A 21418-nucleotide genomic window follows, 5' to 3' on the forward strand; every position below is an offset into this window, starting at 1 on the left:
AGGGGTTGGACGGTTTCCTAAAGGACAAGTCCATAAACCGCTACTAAACGGACTTGGAAAAATCCAAAATTCCAGGAATAACATGTATAGAATGTTTGTACGTTTGGGAAGCTCGCCAGGTGCCCTTGGCCTGGATTGGCCGCTGTCGTGGACAGGATGCTGGGCTCAATGGACCCTTGGTCTTTTCCCAGTATGGCATTACTTATGTACTTATGTACTTATAAATCGGAAGATGGATGTCCTTCTCCCAGGGACGTCCAAATCGGTATAATCGAAACCCGATTTAGGACGTTCCCAACTGCACTCCGTCGCAAGGATGGCCAAAGTTCAAAGGGGCGTGTCGTTGGCGTAGCGAAGGCGTGACTTGGGCATGCCTAACAGTTGGACATCCTTGACCCATAATCGAAAAAAACAAGGATGTCCCTGACGAACACTTGGACGTTTTCACCCGGACCTGTTTTTATTACAACTAAGGCACAAAAAGGTGCCCAAAATGACCAGATGACCACCGGAGAGAATCGGGCATGACCTCTCGTTACTCCCCCAGTGGTCACTAACCCCCTCCCACCCTCAAAAAACATCTTTCAAAATATGTCCTGCCAGCCTCCGATGTCATACTCAGGCTCGTGACAGCAGTATGCAGGTCCCTGGAGCAGTTTTAGTGGTATAGCAACTTATTTTAATAAACATAAAACTTGTGCATCATTTTCAAGGAACATACTTGGGTGGATTTGGTGGGTAAAGGATACAGTAGGGATTTAGTGGGTTGGGAGGTGCCTTGAGGTGTGTTAAGGGTTTGGGGTACAGGGTGTTGAGGGGAATCAGTGGGGTTCGTTAGAGGGATTGGGGAGTGAGTGTTATATGTTATTAGGATTATGGGGTCAGCGGGATATGTTACCATGTTTTGGGGGTTAAGGGTTGTCTGCTTTGGTTTGAAGGGTGGTTGAGAACTTTTTATAATAAACTTAATGTGCCTGATTATTCATCCAGCAGTGATCTGCAGTTTGTTGACCATTGCCTGCGTTAAACCCTGAATGCCGGCCCATGTCCAGGTGTCAGCCTTGAATTTCTGTGTTGGCAGAGCAGGCTAACGCATACCTGGTTAAGTGCGATATTCAGCACTTTATTTATTTAAATATTCTTTACTGCACAGTCCAAAAGTTCTCAGCAGTTAACAGAATATATATACATAAAATCATGAAATAAACATTCGTTATTACAAACATAAAACTTCAAACAAACTAAAACATATAAAAATCAAAATAATTAAAAAGCCTGAGCTTCAGTCTAATCACTCCAATCCAATTATTTCTGCCGGCTTAATTTTGATATTCTGTCACCCCATACGCTTGTATAAAGAGATAAGTTTTTAACTCTCGTTTAAACTGTTTTACTTAACCAGCTATGGGTTACTGCATAAAGATAGGACTGACCTTTATGCGGTTAACCTGGCTGGTTAAGTGCTGAATATCAGCACTTAACCAGCCAAGTGGCCACTCTCCCCCTGGAACACCCCCAAAATAGCTAATTTAAGTGCTGCTGAAAATGACCGGTTAGCCCCCAACAGATGATTTAACTGGCCAGGAGCCATTTCTGGTTAGTTAAATCGCTTTGAATATCAATCCGGATGGGAGCATGTTCTCAGGTTTAACTGCTGGGTTTGGTAGGATATATTACTATATTTAGAAGAGCCCATGTCACTTGTAAAGTGGCTAATGGGAGGCATTTTACATGGTATATGTAGGGGTCCTGTAGGGCAGTAGTTGGAAGGTGGGTGCGTTAGGGGATGGGATGGGTAGTTAAGTGAGAGGGTTGGGATAGCTAGTTTTAGTGTGTGAGGAAAGTAAAATATATGCCAGTTTTACTACATTGGCCTCTTAGAGTGGTACCACGAGTCTTCATTCTCAGCCACCCAGGATTTTTCCTTCATTTGATGTTTCCCAGCTCACTCAGCCCAGCTATTACAACATTGGTTCTCAGCCAGGGGTGGTGCACCAGGGCTCCTGTAGGGACCCGGTGATCATGGGTGCTAAAGCTGGCCACTAGGTGTCACCATTGCATAAGGAATGTGAATGTAGCTCTGATTTTAGGTTTTATCCATAAAAACACCGCTAATGCCAAAAAATTAAATAAATGGTTTTTGTGCCCTTGGAGAAGTCATAATTAGCTGTAAAACAAACACTCAAATTTACAATTTATAAACACCGAAGAATAGAAGCTCTAGTTATGAGTCTGTCTGTACATCCTGGTGCTGGATGGCCTAGGGACTGACTGTCCTAGTGATCATGGGCAAGTCACTTAACTATCCATTGCCTCGGCTACAAACTTAGAGTGCGAGACCTCCAGGACAGGAAAACACCTACTCTATCTGAATGTATTTTGCCTTAAATTGCTACTGAAAAGGTGTGTGTTAAAACTAAATAAATATCCTATATAATAATTCTCACCTCCAACATTCTATGCGTCTGGCTGCCTGTGTCCGTGGCTTTCTTCAGAGTTGGTCTGCTAGGCTCCAAAGCTCAGGCTGACGTCACACGCAGCACTGACCAACCGCATGACAGCAGCACGAGGCGTCGCCCTCGCCGCCACATCCCTCCCCAAGGTCGCCGCCACCGCTCCCCCATCCACCACCCCAAGGTCTCAATCACTCCCTCCTCCACCACCCCCCCACGAGGTCACCACCGCTCCCCCCTCCACCCTCCACCCTCCACGAGGTCGCTGCAGCCACTGCTCCCCCCTCCACCCCCCGAGGTCACCGCCCAGGCCCAGCCACTTTCCCGCCAGGCCCGCCCACCCAACATAGACCTGCCAAGTCTCCCGCGAAACACGTGGCGCCAGCTCCCATTTCCGGCCACTGCTGCTTCTCCTGTTGAGCAGCAGCAGCCACTACAAAAACAAAAAGAGCTATTTAAAGCACCAAAAATGCTTTTAAAAAGCAAGCGCGGCACCGCAGGCAGCCATCAGGCATTGGCTGTCGGCTCTGCAGCCGCTCCTCTCGCCTCTCACGTCACTGCCCCTGTCACACACACTCTCAAACACTCTCTCAATCTCATACACTCTCTTGGTCTCACAGAGAGTCTGTGTATCGCACACATACTCTGTCTCACACACTCTCTCTCTCACAGACACACTTGCACCCACACTCACTCTCTCTCTGTCACACACACACACTCACACATTCACTCTCTCACTCTCACACACGCTCTCTCAAACATATACACACTCTTTCAGAAACGGGCGTTTTTTACTAGTTAAAAAATAAAATAAGAGACCCAGGCCAGTAATTGAATCCAGATCCCTGTACCAGGTCAGCACTGTTCTTTATAATCTAAAAAATACCAGACTGATTTGCACACCTTGTTTACTTAGAAAACTTGACCTGGGACCTTTGCTATACGTAGTGACTGGCTGGCTCTGTTCCAGGATAGAGTGAAGCCCCAGTAGGAATGGGGGGACCTGGCAAAACACACCAGCCTCACTGGGCCAAAAGGAGAAAACTGCCCCTCATCTGTGGACTTCCCAACACATTATTCAGAATCAATCAAAGTTTAGCTTTGAACTTTTTCAACCCCCCATGTCTCTTGCTTGGCTACCTTTCTTTTATTTTGAAGGCGAGAGACCCCATTTTGATTCGGCTCTGATCCGCAGGGCAAAGAAAGAACGCTGGAGCCAGTGGTCCCTGCGGAGTGGGATGGAGACTCTGCCAGAAGCCATGGAGGAGTTCTTGAGAGGCCGGGGAGTGCAGATCTACAAGGACACCCCTCTACAGCAGCTGGAGAGAACAGCAGACAACCGCTGGAAGGTAGGAAAAGGGGCAACCGAAAGAAAAGGAATGGCTGTTAAAACCATTTCCTTCCCACGCTGTATTCTGGGAAATGTAGTCCTACAGAACCTTTTATAGGAATGTAAACAGATGGAGAATAATATTGTAGACGTATATTTATATGGGTAGATGTTTGTGGGATATTATTTACTTCTGTGTAAATGTGTGTTTACTATTAATTTAAACAATATGGTTTTATAAATCTTTCTTCTTTTTGAGATCACACTGCCAGGGGGCAGCATTGTGGCCGATCACCTGATCAGCGCCGTGCCAGCTAAAGGTAGGGCCAGCACCTTGCTGAGGGTGGGTGTAGGGGAACGGGGGGAGCTCTTGTCTTCTGACTGGTCACCATCTCCCGCTGTTGTCATCAGCTGGCAGAGATGTCATGGCTCTTAGCATCAAACAAAATGAGGGCAAACTAGCACAGAAAGCCACCAGCCCCCGCACTGGATTGAAACAGATAAAGGGTCCCATATTCAAAGGATTTATGCTCCAGACTTGAAAGAATTATGCTCATAAAATGGTCTCTTAGAAAATTTACTAGGGGTGAGTGCTTAAATTTGTATTCAAAATTTCACTAAACTTCTAAAATTTAGGAGCATAAGAAGTGGGCAGTAACGGGGCAGATTTAGGTTGGAGAAAAATTTAGGAGCTTAGCACTGATTCTTAGCATTAGGCCCATAAATTAGGATTATAAATCTAGGCAAGAGAACGACAGGCCTAAATTTATGAGCATAACTTTTAAGTTCCTAAATTTGAGCTGAATTTTTAGCTGAAAAGATATCCTCCTGACTGAAAATAGGGCACAAACTGAGGAGGTTGTTTTAGGAGCATAAATTTAGGAGCTCAACATTTTCTGAATTTTGGGCCTCAAGTTCCTGCTGGTTCAGAAAAATGCTTATAGCAAAAAAAGCACCCGGAGCCTTCAAGAATAGCGGTGTCTCACCTTGCTTTATTGGTCAGACCAGACATGGTTTGTATTTTGGCGAAAAACACCTGCGTCAGGGGTCTATCAGTGGTGTACCAAGGGGGGGCGGTCCGCCCCGGGTGCATGCCGCTGGGGGGGGTGCCGCGCGCCTGTTGGCTCTTCGTTTTCATGCTCCCTTTGCCCCGGAACAGGTTACTTCCTGTTCTGGGGCAGAGGGAGCATGAAAACGAGGAGCCGGCAGGCGCGCGGCACCCCCCCCCCCCCCCCCAGCGGCGTGCACCCGGGGCGGACCGCCCCCCCTTGGTACACCACTGATAGACCCCTGACGCAGGTGTTTTTCGCCAAAATACAAACCATGTCTGGTCTGACCAATAAAGCAAGGTGAGACACCGCTATTCTTAAAGGCTCCTTGTGCTTTTTTTTTTTTTTGTTACATTTGTACCCTGCGCTTTCCCACTCATGGCAGGCTGAATGTGGCTTCCATGGAGCAATGGAGGGTTAAGTGACTTGCCCAGAGTCACAAAAAGCTGCCTGAATCTCCTTTGTGTTGTCAAAAAGTGCTTGCAATTAAAAGTCCTGGTAGAGTGTTTGCTTAATTCTTAATCTAGCCCCAGAGCTGTATAAGTCCCATGCCACTATTCATACAGTAATTTATTTTTCTGCCTGGGTTTTTTTTTTCTTCTGTATTTCCAGACACTGGGGGAAATTAGACTCTCAGGCAAGCGAGGCAGCTAGCAGCACTGTGCCAGGCTGTTTTTTTTGCATTTAAATGTGTAATGTGGAGGGGCATTTTCGATATGACTTCTAAAACCGATTTTGAAAACGTCCAGAAATCGAGTGGCGAACATAGTGATTTTCAAACCAGAAAAAATGTATATCTTTTTGTTTTGAAAATGGCCATTTGCTAGATGTTTTTGTGCTCAGTGCATCTATCTTTTAGGATCATTTTCGGAAAAAGAAAAAAAAAAAGGTCCAAGGGAAAAATGCACAAAAACAAGCTATTGGGATATATTGTGGGGGGGGGGGGGGGGGGGGGGGGGGGGGGGGCAGGCAGCATTCTTAGTAGACTGGCTGCACAGACATCCCAGCACTACTACTACTACTTATCATTTTTATAGCGCTACTAGATGTACACAGCGCTGTACACTTGAACATGAAGAGACAGTCCCTGCTCGACAGAGCTTACAGTCTAATTAGGACAGACAAACAGGACAAATAAGGGATAAAGACAAAGAGTAGCAAGATTCCGTGCAGAATCCCAAAAAGTAGCAAGATTCCGGAATCCCACTGTAGCAACATTCTGTGTGGAATCCCAAAGAGCAGCAAGATTCCGGAACCCCAAAGACTACTACTACTACTACTTATCATTTCTATAGCGCTACTAGATGTACACAGCGCTGTACACTTGAACATGAAGAGACAGTCCCTGCTGGACAGAGCTTACAATCTAATTAGGACAGACAAACAGGACAAATAAGAGATGAGGGAATTACTAAGGTGGGGATGATAAAATAAGGTTACTGAACAAGTGAGTTAAAAGCAGCATCAAAAAGGTGGGCTTTTAGCTTAGATTTGAAGACGGTCAGAGATGGAGCTTGACATACCGGCTCAGTGGAGCACCCTAGGGGACACTGCAGTGGACTTCACCCCCTTACATTTTGAATTTAGATTATGGCTGCATCCTTAAATTAGGCCTGTAAGAACCTTTCTAAGGGCAGGGGTTTTTATAATTCTCTTTCAGCTTCCTGTGGCTCATCAGAGCTAAGATGAAAGAGCTCAGACTTCCAGGTGCTGCCATGGTCAAAGATTCACCCCTTGAAGGGCCAAATTCCATACCACTAGTTTTTTTTCACAGGCTAAACATCTGGTTTGGTGCCAAAACGATCATGTGAGGATTCTGTGTGTGTTCAGTATCTGATCCACACCTTTTTTGCTATTTACTGCAGTATCTGAGGGAGAGGGGGAGGAGGAGGGATAGAGATCACTGAACATTAGAAAACACTTAAGCACCGTTGGGGTTTCTTCTAGTTCTCTCACAGCTTCTTCCGACATCCGAGGAACCGCTGGCCAAAGAATTACGTCAGATTGAAGCTGTTTCAGTGGGTGTGGTGAACCTGCAGTACGAAGGTATGGTGCTTCCTGTTGAGGTAAGTGCTTGTGGCGTCTGCTCTGTCGTCGTGCAGTTCAATTCAATTCTTCTATACCGCTAAGATCCCCTTTCCAGGATTCGGTGCGACAGTGGCGTAGCCGCAGGTGGGCCTGGGTCCACCCATTTAGTGCTGAAGCCCACGCAACAGTAGCACACATTTAGCGGTAGCTGATGGGGATCTCAAGTTCGGCCAGCTGAAGACGTCCCCCTGATGGTAACAAAAATGTTACTCTCCACGATACTGGCACCTGCACACGCTCAGTTTTCAGCACATGCCTGCTGCATATTGACAAGGTGGAAAGAAACATTTTCCCGCCAGCTGAAATATTTTTTGTTGGTGGTGGTTGGAAGGGGGGAGAACACTTGGTGCCCACCCACAATTTGTTGTCTGGCTACGCCCCTGCGGTGCGGTTTACATTCTAGGTGAGACAAAAGCAGTTCGAGTTGAGAAGCAAGAAACCGAACAGCCCCTGATTCCATGAACTGTACTACTACTACTTATCATTTCTATAGCGCTACTAGACGTACGCAGCGCTGTACACTTGAACATGGAGAGACAGTCCCTGCTCGACAGAGCTTAAAATCTAATTAGGACAAACAGGACAAACAAGAGATAAAGGAATATTAAAGTGAGGATGATAAAATAAGGGTTCTGAACAAGTGAACAAGGGTTAGGAGTTAAAAGCAGCATCAAAAAGGTTTGAAGATTTGAAGACGGCCAGAGATGGAGCTTGACGTACCGGCTCAGGAAGTCTATTCCAGGCATATGGTGCAGCAAGATAAAAGGAACAGAGTCTGGAGTTAGCGGTGGAGGAGAAGGGTGCTGATAAGAGAGATTTACCCAGTGAACGGAGTTCCTGGGGAGGAATGTAGGGAGAGATGAGAGTGGAGAGGTACTGAGGAGCTGCAGAGTGAATGCACTTATAGGTCAATAAGAGGAGTTTGAACTGTATGCGGAAACGGATAGGAAGCCAGTGAAGTGACTTGAGGAGAGGGCTAATATGAGCATAACGACACTTGCGGAATATTAGTTGTGCAGCAGAATTTTGAACAGATTGAAGAGGAGAGAGATGGCTAAGTGGGAGACCTGTGAGAAGCAAGTTGCAATAGTCTAAGCGAGAGGTGATAAGAGTGTGGATGAGGGTTCTGGTACTGTGCTCAGAAAGGAAAGGGCGAATTTTGCAGATATTATAGAAAAAGAAACGACAGGTTTTAGCAGTCTGCTGAATATGTGCAGAGGAGAAGAGGGAGGAGTCAAAGATGACCCCAAGGTTACGAGCTGATGAGACAGGAAGGATGAGAGTGTTATCCACAGAAATAGAGAATGGGGGAGGAGGAGAGGTTGGTTTAGCGGGAAAGATGAGAAGCTCGAAGCTCAGTCTTGGTCATGTTTAGTTTCAGATGGTGGTGAGACATCCAGGCAGCAATGTCAGACAGGCAGGCTGATACTTTGGCCTGGATTTTGGCTGAGATTTCTGGTGTGGAGAGGTAGATCTGGGAGTCATCAGCGTAAAGATAATACTGAAAGCCATGGGATGAGATCAGAGTACCAAGGGAAGAAGTATAGATGGAGAAAAGAAGAGGTCCCAGCACAGATCCCTGAGGTACACCACTGACAGTGGGATAGAAGTAGAGGAGGATCCACTAGAGTATACGCTAAAGGTACGCTGGGAGAGATAAGAAGAAAACCAGTTCACCCAGCCCTTTCCTTATGTTCCGACTACTGGAGTTGCTGTCAAAGCCCACTCCAGCCTATCCAAATCCATCTTATTTGCCTATGCCTGGCACTGTCCTCATGTTCCAAATTACTGGAGTTTCTGTCGAAGCTCTCTATAGCCCGTCCTAAACCGCGGGACTCAGATCGTACAAGCCTTCCCAGCACCGGCCTTAGTTGATGCAACCAGAGTTGCCCTCTAAGCACCACTTGACAAGCAAACACATATGCAACCCAGTGCCGTAGCGAGGGTGCCTGACACCCGGGGCGGGTCGCCGCAGCGCACCCCCCCCCCCCCCGAAGCGCACCCTACCTTTCAGCGGGAGGCAGGCGGGAGGGCCGATCCGCCCCCAGTGCACGTCACTGGGAGCTGCGTCGGCTCTGCTGCTTCCCTGCTTTCTCTGCCCTGGAACAGGAAGTAACCTGTTCCGGGGCAGAAAGAGCAGGGAACCAGCGAGCCGACACCCCCCCCCCCCCCCCAGCGCGTGCACCCGGGGTGGACCGCCCCATCCCCCCCCTTCCTACGCCACTGATGCAACCCTTTAAGTTTTGGGTTTTTTTTTCTATCATTCATTTTCTAATTAGAGAAAGCAGCACATGGGATCTGAAGGTCTTAGGGTAGACCCTAGCATCTTGGGGATTTCAGCTGCACAGTGTGACCCAACGATGACTTTCTTCGGTTATTTGCTTTCATTTGGGTCTGCAGAGCACAGGCACCAATATGTTTCTCCTCCTTTTATCATTGCAGCTTCATGGCCAAAAAATTTGCCTTTATCCTGACGTGACTAAGTTAACTCAGGAAAAAAGAAAAATGTTTCTTTCTATGAGGTCAAAAGTAGTGGAATTAGGAGGATCCTTCCTCCTGACCTACCCGTGTAAATGTCTGATAAGGTTAAAGCAGATAAAATATGTCTTTTATGTACCTGATCAGCTCAAGTCCCTTCTAGAAGCAGAACAACGTTAGAGTTAAAAGTAAAGCCGAGAATAACGACACCATAACTTTATTTGGTAATTGTTTTGAATTTTGCATGTACTTCACTAATTCCTACCCCCCCCCCCCCCCCCCCCGCCTCTTCTATGTTTTGAGGTCTAAGGAAGCCAAATTGAATTGGAGTGTATGTGGGAGAATAAGGATGTCTCTATAATAATTGTTTTTGAATTTTATGGCTGTGTTTAGCTTGACAGTATGTTATATCTGTTAAAGTGTATAAAACTAATACAAATTATGAATCATCATTCCGGCTTTGTATTATGACCACTGCAGGCTGAACGCCGTCACCCAAAAAGGGATCTGGTTTTAACCCTCTGACCTCCATTTCTGTCACACTACAGGGATTCGGACACTTGGTTCCATCATTTGAAGACAGCACTCTCTTAGGCATTGTGTACGACTCTGTCGCCTTTCCAGATCAGAACCATTGCGGTGCTGCCTCTACCCGGCTCACGGTGAGTACTGCTTGTCCCATCCTTTCAAGAAAGCTCGGGACAAGTACGTAGGATCTTTAAGGGAGCGCTAGGGAGAGTAGATGACATGGATAGGTAGACTGGATAGGCCATATGGTCTTTATGTGCCTTAATTTTTCTCTGTTTCTATATAAGTGAAGCCATAGGAGGGTTATAAGTACATAAGTACATAAGTAATGCCATACTGGGAAAAGACCAAGGGTCCATCAAGCCCATCATCCTGTCCACGACAGCGGCCAATCCAGGCCAAGGGCACCTGGCAAGCTTCCCAAACGTACAAACATTCTGTACATGTTATTCCTGGAATTGTGGATTTTTCCCAAGTCCATTTAGTAGCGGTTTATGGACTTGTCCTTTAGGAAACCGTCCAACCTCTTTTTAAACTCTGCTAAGCTAAACGCCTTCACCACTTTCTCCGGCAACGAATTCCAGAGTTTAATTACACGTTGGGTGAAGAAAACTTTTCTCCGATTTGTTTTAAAATTTACTACACTGTAGTTTCATCACATGCCCCCTAGTCCTAGTATTTTTGGAAAGCGTGAACAGACGCTTCACATCCACCTGTTCCACTCCACTCATTGTCCTAGACAGCTGGGAATGAATAGAAAACAGCCATTACAGCACCACTGTCTCCTCCTCCCCACCTAGCTCTTATCAGGGAGTCATCACACATAGACTTTCTTTGTATTTCTTCCTGTTTGGCTCCCATTAGGGAACTTTCACACACAACCTCTCTCTTTACCCCTTTCAAGAGAGGCCAAACAAAACCAGTTTTTTCGGTTTGGGCCAAAACCGAATCTGTGGCCAAAATTCACAACTCAGTTTCAGCCAAAACTGAAACTGAAACTGTTCTGGCCCCCAAACGGGAACAGCCCCTCCCTCCTTCCCCTACCCCAAACACATGGAGCTCCTCTCCTTCTACATCTCCCCCAGGCCTACCATATCATTGGTGGTTTAATCGCTAGTCAGGGCAAGAATAATCTTCAGTCGTTCCTGCCCTTTCTAGACCTCCAACAATATGGTAGGCCCGTGGGGAAATGGGGGTGGGGGGGTAGGTGTACTTCCAGGAGGGGGACTCCTTTGGGGGGGGGAGTGAGGACTGCACAGCACAGTTCCAATTTCAGCTAGGGCTGTAATTTTATTCGATTCGACCCAATAGTGTCCTGAATACATTTGTATTCAGCTAAATAGTGATTTAAATTTGAATATGAATAATCTGGGGCTCTACTGTGCTAAATCCTACCAAAATAAACACTTATAAGTGTTGGCATACTGGGCCAGACCGAAGGTCCATCAAGCCCAGTATTCTGTTTCCAACAGTGGCCAATGCAGGTCACAAATACCTGGCAAGATCCCAAAACAGTACAATACATTTTATTCTGCTTATCCTAGAAATAAGCAGTGGATTTCCCCAAGTCTATTTTAATAATGGCTTATGGACTTTTCTTTTAGGAAGCTATCCAAACCTTATTTAAACCCAGCCAAGCTAACAGCTTTTACCACATTCTTTACAAGTTGAGTGAAGAAATATTTTCTCCGTTTCATTTTGAATTTACTACTTTGTAGCTTCATTGCGTGCCCCCTAGTCGTAGTATATCATTGGTGGTTTAGTGGCTAGTTGTGGCAAGAGCAATCTTCAGTCGCTCCTGCCCCTTCTAGACCACCAATACCGTAGACTTGTTGCTTCTTTTATTGTTTATGTTAAAGCTCAGTGCCCATTATTCTTATTAATAATATTTTTCATTATTCGTATTTGGCCAAATAGTAAAATATGCCATTTTGTACAGCTCTAATTTCAGCTGAAAATGCACTGGCATTTTCAACTGAAACTGAAACAAGATCAAATCCAAATTTTGAGCTGGTTTTGGTGCCAATTCTGAAACCAAAATTCAGTCGGCCTCTGCCTTCTAATTATGCCCTCATTTATACACTGCTTCTCTCCTTACTCCTTTCCATCTGGTACTCATCAGGGAGCCAACATACAGTCATTTCATTGTCCTTGCCACATCTCATCTGACTATTATTAGAGGGCTATCATGCACATTCTTTCTCTTTTCCATCCAGGTCTCATCAGGGCACTGTCATGCATGGCTTGTCCCCCCCCCCCCCCCCCCCCCCCCCCCTCCCTGGCCACTACCTTCACTCCACCTCTCATCAGGGCATATCCTACATAATATCCAGTATTTTCTTTTCACAGCTTTCTGCTTTGACTGACCTGAAGACGCTGCGGCCACTAGCCCAGTGATATTTCTAATAGCACCAAGGGCTTTACTACTCAGGAACACCACATTTCTGGCTGATTGGCTAATCATTTCCTTGTGGGATCCTTTTTGTAGGTGATGATGGGAGGTGCCTGGTTTGAGGTAGGCATCGGAGATCCAGATAAAGTGTCCCATGACCAGATACTCTGTAGGGCACGTGAGGCAGTGACGTCACACCTGGGCATATCTGAAACACCAACACGAGCTATCGTTAAACTGCACAAGGTAAAGTCCTGGCTACTGTATCATCCTCCACACAGCACCGGCCGGTGGAGGGGGGAGGGGTGTAAAGTAATTAAACCGGGCAGTTGATTGTTTTCTCTAGTTTATATTTTGGGATCGTCCCTGCGGTATTAACTTTACAAAAAGTGTAAGAGTGGACTGGAGGAGTGGCCTAGTGGTTAGAGCACAGGTCTTGCAATCCAGAGGTGGCCGGTTCAAATCCTGCTGCTGCTCCTTGTGATCTTGGGCAAGTCACTTAACCCTCCATTGCCTTGGGTACAAACTTAGATTGTGAGCCCTCCTGGGACAGAGAAACAGAAGCCTGCCCTTGCAGATCAGCAACACGGCCGCGCAGGCTTCTGCTTCTGTGAGTCTGACGTCCTGCACGTACGTGCAGGACGTCAGACTCACAGAAACAGAAGCCTGCGCGGCTGCATTGCTGATCTGCAAGGGCAGGCTTCTACATGGAATGTTGCTAGTGGAGGAGTGGCCTAGTGGTTAGTGCAGTGGAACATGGAATGTTGCCATTGGTGATTCTACATGGAACGTTGCTAATGGAGAGGAGTAGCCTAGTGGCCTAGTGGTTAGTGCAGTGGACCATCGACGTTGCTACTATTTGAGATTCTAGATGGAATGTTGCTATTATTGGTGATTCTACACGGAATGTTGCTGAGTGGAGGAGTGCCCTAGTGGTTAGAGCACCGGTCTTGCAATCCAGAGGTGGCCGGTTCAAATCCTGCTGCTGCTCCTTGTGATCTTGGGCAAGTCACTTAACCCTCCATTGCCTCAGGTACAAACTTAGATTGTGAGCCCTCCTGGGACAAAGAAATATCCAGTGTACCTGAATGTAAATCACCTTGAGCTACTACTGAAAAAAGGTGTGATCAAAATCTAAATAAATAAATAATTCCAACAGCGCCAGAAATGCCGCTCACTGGGGGTGGAATTACCGCCAGCAGCCGCATTGGGCCAGCGGTATTTCTGGCTTGCTGTGCTTTAGTAAAAGGGCCCCTTAGCTTTCTCCAGCCATGACAGAGAATAATTGAACCAAAAATGGTCAAACCATGACACTTTAATGGCCTCTTAAAATGAAAAGGTACAGAACTGATGAGGGAAAGAATCAGTAACTGTCAATAGGTCAAGCTAATGGACTTTTTCATGTGTGATGGTATTAAATGAGGAAGAAAAACCTAAGTCTTCTGTGGAAGTCTTCTGCATATTCATTGTGGATATCCTAAAAACCTGACTGTGTTCAAGGACTATGAGAACCCCTGATCTAATGAATAGCAGTAATAAATTTGTAAGCATAATTTTTAAGTTCCTAAATTAAGATGAAACTTTATGAAAACCTCATAATTTTGGCTGAAAATAAGGCATAAATTTAGGAGCTCAGCTTTTTTCAAATATCGGGCCTTAATTTCTGCATGCATTGAGCTACGCTGGGATGTTCAAATGGCACTGGTGATAGAAAAGCCAGTCCCAATTTTTCTTTTCTCTTTTCTTTGTCTCTGTAGGCCTGCATCCCACAGTACACCCTGGGACACTGGCAACGCACAGGTAAGCTGGCTTATCTTACTTGGGGAATGGTTGCTGGAGAGTAATGCGAAACTTTGGTTGAAGTAGAAGGGCATAATTGAAAGGGACGCCCAAGTTTTCCTGGGGATGTCCTCGCAGGACGGCCCCATGAAGGGGCAGGGAAACCCGAATGATCGAAACAAGATGGGCGTCCATCTTTTCTTTCGATAATATGGTTGGGGACGCCCAAATCCTGAAATTTAGGTCGACCGTAGAGATGGTCATCCTTAGACTTGGTCGTTTCTGATTTTCGGCAATAATGGAAACCAAGGACACCCATCTCAGAAACGACCAAATCCAAGCCATTTGGTTGTTGGAGGAGCCAGCATCCATAGTGCACTGGTTCCCCTGACATGCCAGGACACCAACCGGGCACCCTAGGGAGCACTGCAGTGGACTTCAAAAATTGCTCTCAGGTGCATACCTCCCTTACCTTGTGTGCTGAGCCCCCCAACCCCCCCCCCCCAAACCCACTCCCCACAACTGTACACCACTACCATAGCCCTTACGGGTGAAGGGGGGCACCTAGATGTGGGTACAGTGGGTTTGTGGTGGGTTTTGAAGGGCTCACATTTACCACCACAAGTGTAACAGGTAGGGGGATGGGCCTGGGTCCGCCTGCCTGAAGTGCACTGCACCCACTAAAACTGCTCCAGGGACCTGCATACTGCTGCGAGGGTCCTGTGTATGACATTTGACACTGGCATAGAAGCTGGCACAAAATATTTTTAAAGTTGTTTTTTGAGGGTGGGGGGGTTAGTGACCGTTGGGCGAGTAAGGGGAGGTCATCCCTGATTCCCTCCGGTGGTCATCTGGTCAGTTCGGGCACCTTTTTGAGGCTTGGTCGTAAGAAAAAAGGGACCAAGTTAAGTCAGCCAAGTGGTCGCCAGGGACGCCCTTCTTTTTTCCATTATGGGTTGAGGACACCCAAGTCCTGCCTTTGCTACGCCTCCGACACGCCCCCATGAACTTTGGTTGTCCCCGCGATGGAAAGCAGTTGGGGACACCCAAAATCGGCTTTCGATTATGCCGATTTGGGCGACCCTGGAAGAAGGACGCCCATCTCCCGATTTATGTCGAAAGATGGGCGCCCTTCTCTTTTGAAAATAAGCCTGAAAGTGCCTTTGCAGATATGTGAGCCAAACTCTGGCTTTTAGGTAAGTTAGGAGGCAATTTTGTAAATTGGTGCCTTCATTTATAGGAGCCGATGCCAAGTACTGGGCACTGATTCTACAATGGCATCTGTGCACCAAGAAGCCATTATAGAATTCTAGCATGTCAGCATGGGAAGGGCTGCCAAGAGACAAAGCCAGGTCCAGGACAAACAAACCAGGGCCCAGCCACCACCACTTCTCCCCTTCCCCCCAGCGATAGAGACTACTGTGCCGGCCACAGGTCCTTCTTCTTGCTGTGTCCCGCCTCCTGTGAAGTAACTTCCTGTTTCTGCATAGATGGGACGCGGCAGGAAGAAGATACCCTTGGCTGGCAGAGCTGTCTCTCTCGATGGCTGACACCGGGCCCTCCTTGGAGGCTGGGCCCAGGGTACCTTGCCCACCCCCTGCTGCTCCTCTCCCCCCTCTCGGCAGCCCTGAGCATTGGCACACCCAGGGCTACTGGAGCCGGGCCTGGGGCAGGACCGCTGCTACTGCCTGCTGCCGGCCTTCCCCGCCCCCCCCCCCCCCCCCCCCCCAAGGACATTGCGTAGCCAGACTTCAAAAATTGGGGGGGGCACATTTTGCCCACCTTCCTGCCCCCCACCACAACTTCATACCTTGACCTGGCGGGAGTCTCCAAGCCCCACCAGCAGACGCCTTCCTCCACTGCTGTTCTCTGCTTCATTGCCTGCCCTGCAGCTTTTCGCTTCCCCTCAGGTCATTCATGCTCAATTTCATCAAAACCCAGAATGTGCAAGGTGAGGGGAAGCAGCAGGGCAGGTAATGCAGCAGCCCCGCCAGCCAAACCAGAGGCCCCAAAGCCCTGTGTCTGCTCCTCCCCTCTAAGGGGGGGGCCCAGTGCTGGAGTCTGTCTCTCCTGCTCCTCTCGGGACGTGATCATCTGGATCTCATCAAAGAGCAGGAGAGAGACAGACCCTAGTGCCAGGCCCCCCTTGGAGGCTAGACCTGGGGGAATCTTGCCCCCCCCCCCCCCCCCACTGCAACCCCTTCTTGGCGGCCTTGGACACACCTAAGTTTAGGCATGCCCATATATACCATGTCAGCGAGAGGTGTAAATGGGCACACCTCCATGTGCCAAGTGCTGCACATGAAGACATGCCTATAACCTGCCCTGCAGGTGCCTAGAACTACCAATTATGGGCGCCTATGGTGCACGTAAGTGGCAGATATGTCTAGGCTGCAATGTATAGAATTACCTCCTTATTGCTTTATTTTGGGGCAAGTGGATTAGTTCAGTGCTTAATTGGCGGGGATTCCCGATAGATTAAGAGGTTGCACACAGTCCAGAATTGACAGCAAAATTGGGATAGAGCTCCGCTTACAAGTTTCTACTGACTGCCTGTTAAATCTTTAGCCAAATATAATTACTGCCTCTTCTGGTGTTGTTGGGAGGTAGACCAGTTTAGCTCTATAAGCCTAAACAGGGTCCAGTCAGTCCTCCCTGCTCAAGGTATGCGCAGTTAAGTCACAGAGGAAAGCCAGGAGCAGGCCAAGGTCTAGGACCTTCGTGTTGGAACCATCTGTCACCAATTTGCACCTGGGGCTTAGTTATTTGCATGTCCAGAGGAAATGGAAAACCTCATAACTGTAGTTGCAGGGAATCATTTGAACCAGATGACTTTTCAGAGTTGCAGAATCGCTTTTCTGATTGCTGATATGGGGTTTGACTGTGTACCATTATTTTGATGGGTTTTGTGTTGGGCTGATTTGTTGTCTGGTGGTCCATATGTGGTGGGAGGAGGGAATGGTGCTTAAAAGGCTTCTGGGCCTGATTTGGCTGTTTATAAATAGGTAAATTAAACCCCCTCATTGCCTCTGTAATTACATCTTCCTCCTTTCCCATCTGCTCCTCCATATCTAACTGACATTGCCTTGTTTCCTTCTGTTAGATTACTAGTAACCATTGGGGCCCTTGGCTGTGATGAGGACACAGTTCTCCAGGGCCCCTTATTATAATGGGGCTGTGTCCAACGTTGACCAGCTGGTATGAGAGTGGCCAGGGCCCACAGAGCACTCGGCCATGACAGCAGAATAATCTTTCCTCACCCTTAGGGACCTGTTTGAGTTTTTGATGCTTTCCTGAACCATTTATTACATCTCACTGGCTTCCTTTCTCCCAACAGAAAATATTTTCAAGTACCTTAAACACCAGATGCTGCCTCTGAGTGTTGTGGGTGCATCCTACGAGGGCGTCTCTGTGAATGACTGTATCTTCAGCGCGCGGAACGCAGTGGAAAAGCTTTTTCAATACCTGTAATAAGCAGAGAACCTTGCAACAATATCAAATGCTTACACACACCTACCCACTTGGTTGATGTAGTGTCCGTGACACCACGAGCAGCCATCTTTCCAATATGGCTGCTTCCATGCAGGGACAGTGGAGCCATTTAAAGAAGATGGAGAATAATAGCCAAAAGTAACATTCAATGTTCAGTAGGCCAGAGGATTAACGTTTGCTGTGAGAATGTGGTAAATGTTGCACAGCGGCGACAGTGGGCTGTTTTTAACCTCCGGTTTAGCCTCCAAGCATGGGTTCAGGAAACCAGCACCATCCTCTTACAATATAGAAACCATTTCTAGCCCAGAAGAATGATCATGCAGGACATTCAGAGAAAAAGGACTAAACTATAACTTTTGTTTGGGGGAAGAGGGGAGGAGAGTAAATAAAAGTTGCACTCCTATCTGTTGTTGGAAGCATTCATTCTGGCATGCATATTAAACCCTGAAACTTGGCAAAGGAAATGCCCTGGAAAGGTTTTCAACCTTGTTCGGTGAGAGTACAGGTTAGTGATCGGTTTGCCCTGTACTTGAGCCCTTCTCTGGCTGTTTTGCAATCCAAGTTCCTGTTTCAAGCAGGTGATGAGATTGGGTTGGCCACCAATATCAGCCCTCGCCTGAGGCTTTTTGAGTTCCTAAAGGAAGTAAATGCAAGTCATCTCTTTCTCTTCCTGTAATATTTTTTTGTAATATGCTTTACCTGTTTTCAAAGAGAAAGTAAATGAATTGTAAGAGTGGGGGGGGGGGGGGGGGGGGGGGCAGTGTCACCAAATGGGTTAGGTTTGCCCATATATCAAGGTAATCAATAGAAATAAAACAAAATATTTCCTTTACCTTTACCTTTAAAAGTGGGCTAACACGGCTACCATACACCAAAGAGTAATATAAACTACATAAAAACCTGAATATCAACAAAAGCTACAGCTGAATAGATTCTGTTATGGCTCCTTTGCTGGTTTAGCATATTAAACATATTGCATCAAAATTAGGGGGGGGTGGGGGGGTGAAGACCTTAAAACAATGGTTCACCAAAACCAATTGAGCACAAGCACACCGGGTAGGAGCCAATTCAATCAGAGGTCAAAGAAAAAACCTCCACTATCCATATCTTATATAATAAAACTCACCCTCAACGTTCTGAAGACACTGACGTCACTTCCGTCACTTCCTTCAAGATGGGTTCGAAGGGTTCGTGGTGGTGAAGCCACCGAAATCGCCAAGGGGCCCCGCCCTTGCGTCAAACGTGATGTCGAGGGCGGAGCAATGGCGTCACACACCGAAGGCGGAGCAATGGCGTATGGTGCGTTCAGGAGGTGTGGAGCAATGGCATCAGAATGACGAAGGGGTTGGTAGGTAGGGAGGGAGGGAGGGAGAAGGGGGGAGTTGGGGAGGAAAACCTTGCTACTAGCGCCCGTTTCATTTGCTCCAGAAACGGGCCTCTTTTACTAGTTCCTACATAATATAGCAGGCCATAAACGGAGAGACATTTCAAAAGGAGCAATCGCTTCAAATTTGCACAACAGTGAAGACGTGTGCTTGCTGTGCCATTCTAAGATACTGAGAAGCGTCTTGTGCACTTTTGAATTGAATTGTCTCGACTGAATCCCCTGAAGCAGCAACACAGGAGAAACAGGGCCTCTGTTCAGTAAACAAATAAACTGATTGTAAACCATCTTGCTATACAATGCAGGAAAGGTGGTATTATCAAGATTCCTAATAAGTTGTAAATAGGCTCCTTCTAAAGCATCTCTCCAAGATTCTATTTATGGCCTGTCTTCTGTTGAAGTTCCTAAGCTGCAACATGAATAGGCAGCTTATCCAGGCGTGCTTTAAACCTTTTTGATCAAGCCTGTGGCACCCAAAACTATGGGAAATATTTCTGTATCTTTCTGCCACATTTTCATGGTCTCCAACGACCATACTGTAAACCACATTGAGCCTGCAAATAGGTGGGGAAAATGTGGGATACAAATGCAACAAATAAATGTACAAGCCTGTTTTTGATATGTTTTTTTCATACTTCTTATCAATAGGTTCTTCACCATTTTTAACAATTTTCTCGTTTGCTTTCTCCCCCAATTTACAACTCCAATGACGACATTTGTACAAAGTATGGCCGCTGAAATGCATAAAATCATGCCTTTCGTAGCGTTTTTCAAGTCTGTTTCGTAGCGATTTCAGATGGGCAAGCTAAGTTCCATGGTGCGACCACACCTCGAATGCCGTGTGCGATTTTGGTCACCACATCTCTAAAAAGATATACTGGAATTAGAAAAGGTACAGAGAAGGGCTACGAAAGTGAAAGAGGATGAGATGACTTCCCTATGAGGAAAGGCTAAAGCTGCTAGGGCTCTTCAGCTTGGAGAAGAGACGGCTGAGGGGAGATATGATAGAGGTCTATAAAATACTGAGTGGAACAGGTAGGTGTGAATCGCTTGTTTACTCTTTCCAAAAATACTAGGATTAGGGAGCAAGCAGAGAAGCTACTAAGTAGAAATTTTAAAACAAACCAGAGAAAAAAATGTATTCACTCAATATGCAATTAAAAATTAATTGCCAGAGAATATGGTAAAAGCAGTTAGCTTAGCAGGGTTTAAAAAAGGTTTGGCTAATTTCCTAAAAGAAAAATAAGTCATTATTAAGATGGACTTGGGAAAATCCACTGCTTTTTTTTCTAGGAACAGCAGCATAAAATCTGTTTTAATGTTCTCAGATCTTGCCAGGCGCTTGTGACCTGGATTGGCCACTGTTGGAAACAGGATACTGGGCTTGATGGACCTTTGATCTGTCCCAGTATTGCAACGCTTATGCTCTTACGCTGTTTTCAGATTCATCTTTGGTTTTAGTACATTGCCATATTCTCATTTTACATTTTTTTTAAGATCGTTTTTGTTTACTTTTATAATATGGTCAAAAATTTTTTTACTGGTCTGCTTATTTCTTTAGATGTTCTATATGCATTGACCACTTTTGGTATTTGTTTTATTTTTTAAAGAGCTTACTTTTGAGTTGACCCCTGACCTCCCTTAGGCCCCTTTTACAAAGCTGCGCTAGCGTCTGCCAACAGTCCATTTACTTTGAATGGGCCGTGCCGGCATTGCAGAGCGGTTTCTCCCTCCCCCTCAGTTCCGTCAGCTGAGGCCTTATCTACCTTTTTCATTAGTAAGGTCGATACCTTATTAGTGTCTCTCCCACCTTTGCCCCCATTCCCTCCCTCTTCCAACATTGTCCCTATTGAAGCTGAAGGAAGGGGGAGATCCTCTAACAAAATCAGCAACAGCGCTTTTAGAAACCAACTGACTAAGGCTCTTTTCCTATTTCGTCTCTGTGGACAAAGAAACATTTAGTAACCAGTTTCGTACAGTGCCTCTGCAAATAACTGGCAAAAGCCAATAGTCTCTTTTTCCAAAGTATACTGCAAGCTGTGACAGCACCATCTACATAGGTGAAACAAAGAGCCAAGAGAGAAGACTTTCTTTTTGGCGTCAGATATTTGGAAGGAGCCCTCCTGCTCTGTTAACGAATGGGAGGAGAATGGAAGCTTTTGCAGAGTTCCAGTGTCGGTCTCCATCGGGCACCAGGCAGGACAGCCTTCCCGATATTAAACTGGAGCCCCCTAAATGCTACTAAAGGCCAACAGTGCAGCGGGGTGACCAGAGATTTTGGCGTCTGAGATTTGGAAGGAGCCCTGCTGCTGTGTCAACGAGCAGGAGGAGAGCAGAAGCTTTGGCAGAGTTCCAGTGCATCAGGCAGGACAGCTTTCCTGACGCTACTAAAGGCTGACACTGTAACCAAAGGGGCCAAGGACTTATGTAGCATGGTTAATTTTG

The 21418-nt window shown here is 46.6% G+C and overlaps 1 protein-coding gene across 4 annotated transcripts in view; it reads left to right on the plus strand.

The window, feature by feature from the left end:
- The window catches only part of PPOX (protoporphyrinogen oxidase), a 34939-nt gene extending 16935 nt beyond the window's left edge, over positions 1 to 18004 (plus strand). For 3 of the 4 annotated variants that reach the window (XM_030188318.1, XM_030188319.1, XM_030188320.1), the window contains exons 7-13: positions 3612 to 3802; positions 4043 to 4103; positions 6780 to 6898; positions 9947 to 10060; positions 12415 to 12564; positions 14076 to 14118; positions 17435 to 18002. In XM_030188318.1, coding sequence (XP_030044178.1) covers positions 3612 to 3802; positions 4043 to 4103; positions 6780 to 6898; positions 9947 to 10060; positions 12415 to 12564; positions 14076 to 14118; positions 17435 to 17568 — 812 coding nt within the window. In that variant the 3' untranslated portion in view covers positions 17569 to 18002. Of the gene's footprint in view, positions 1 to 3611; positions 3803 to 4042; positions 4104 to 6779; positions 6899 to 9946; positions 10061 to 12414; positions 12565 to 14075; positions 14119 to 17434 lie in introns of all 4 variants that reach the window. The other variant, XM_030188321.1, reaches the window with a different exon arrangement.
- Positions 18005 to 21418: the final 3414 nt, after the last annotated feature.

The sequence above is a fragment of the Microcaecilia unicolor genome, chromosome 14, assembly GCF_901765095.1.
Source record: "Microcaecilia unicolor chromosome 14, aMicUni1.1, whole genome shotgun sequence".
Taxonomy (NCBI): Eukaryota; Metazoa; Chordata; class Amphibia; order Gymnophiona; family Siphonopidae; genus Microcaecilia; species Microcaecilia unicolor.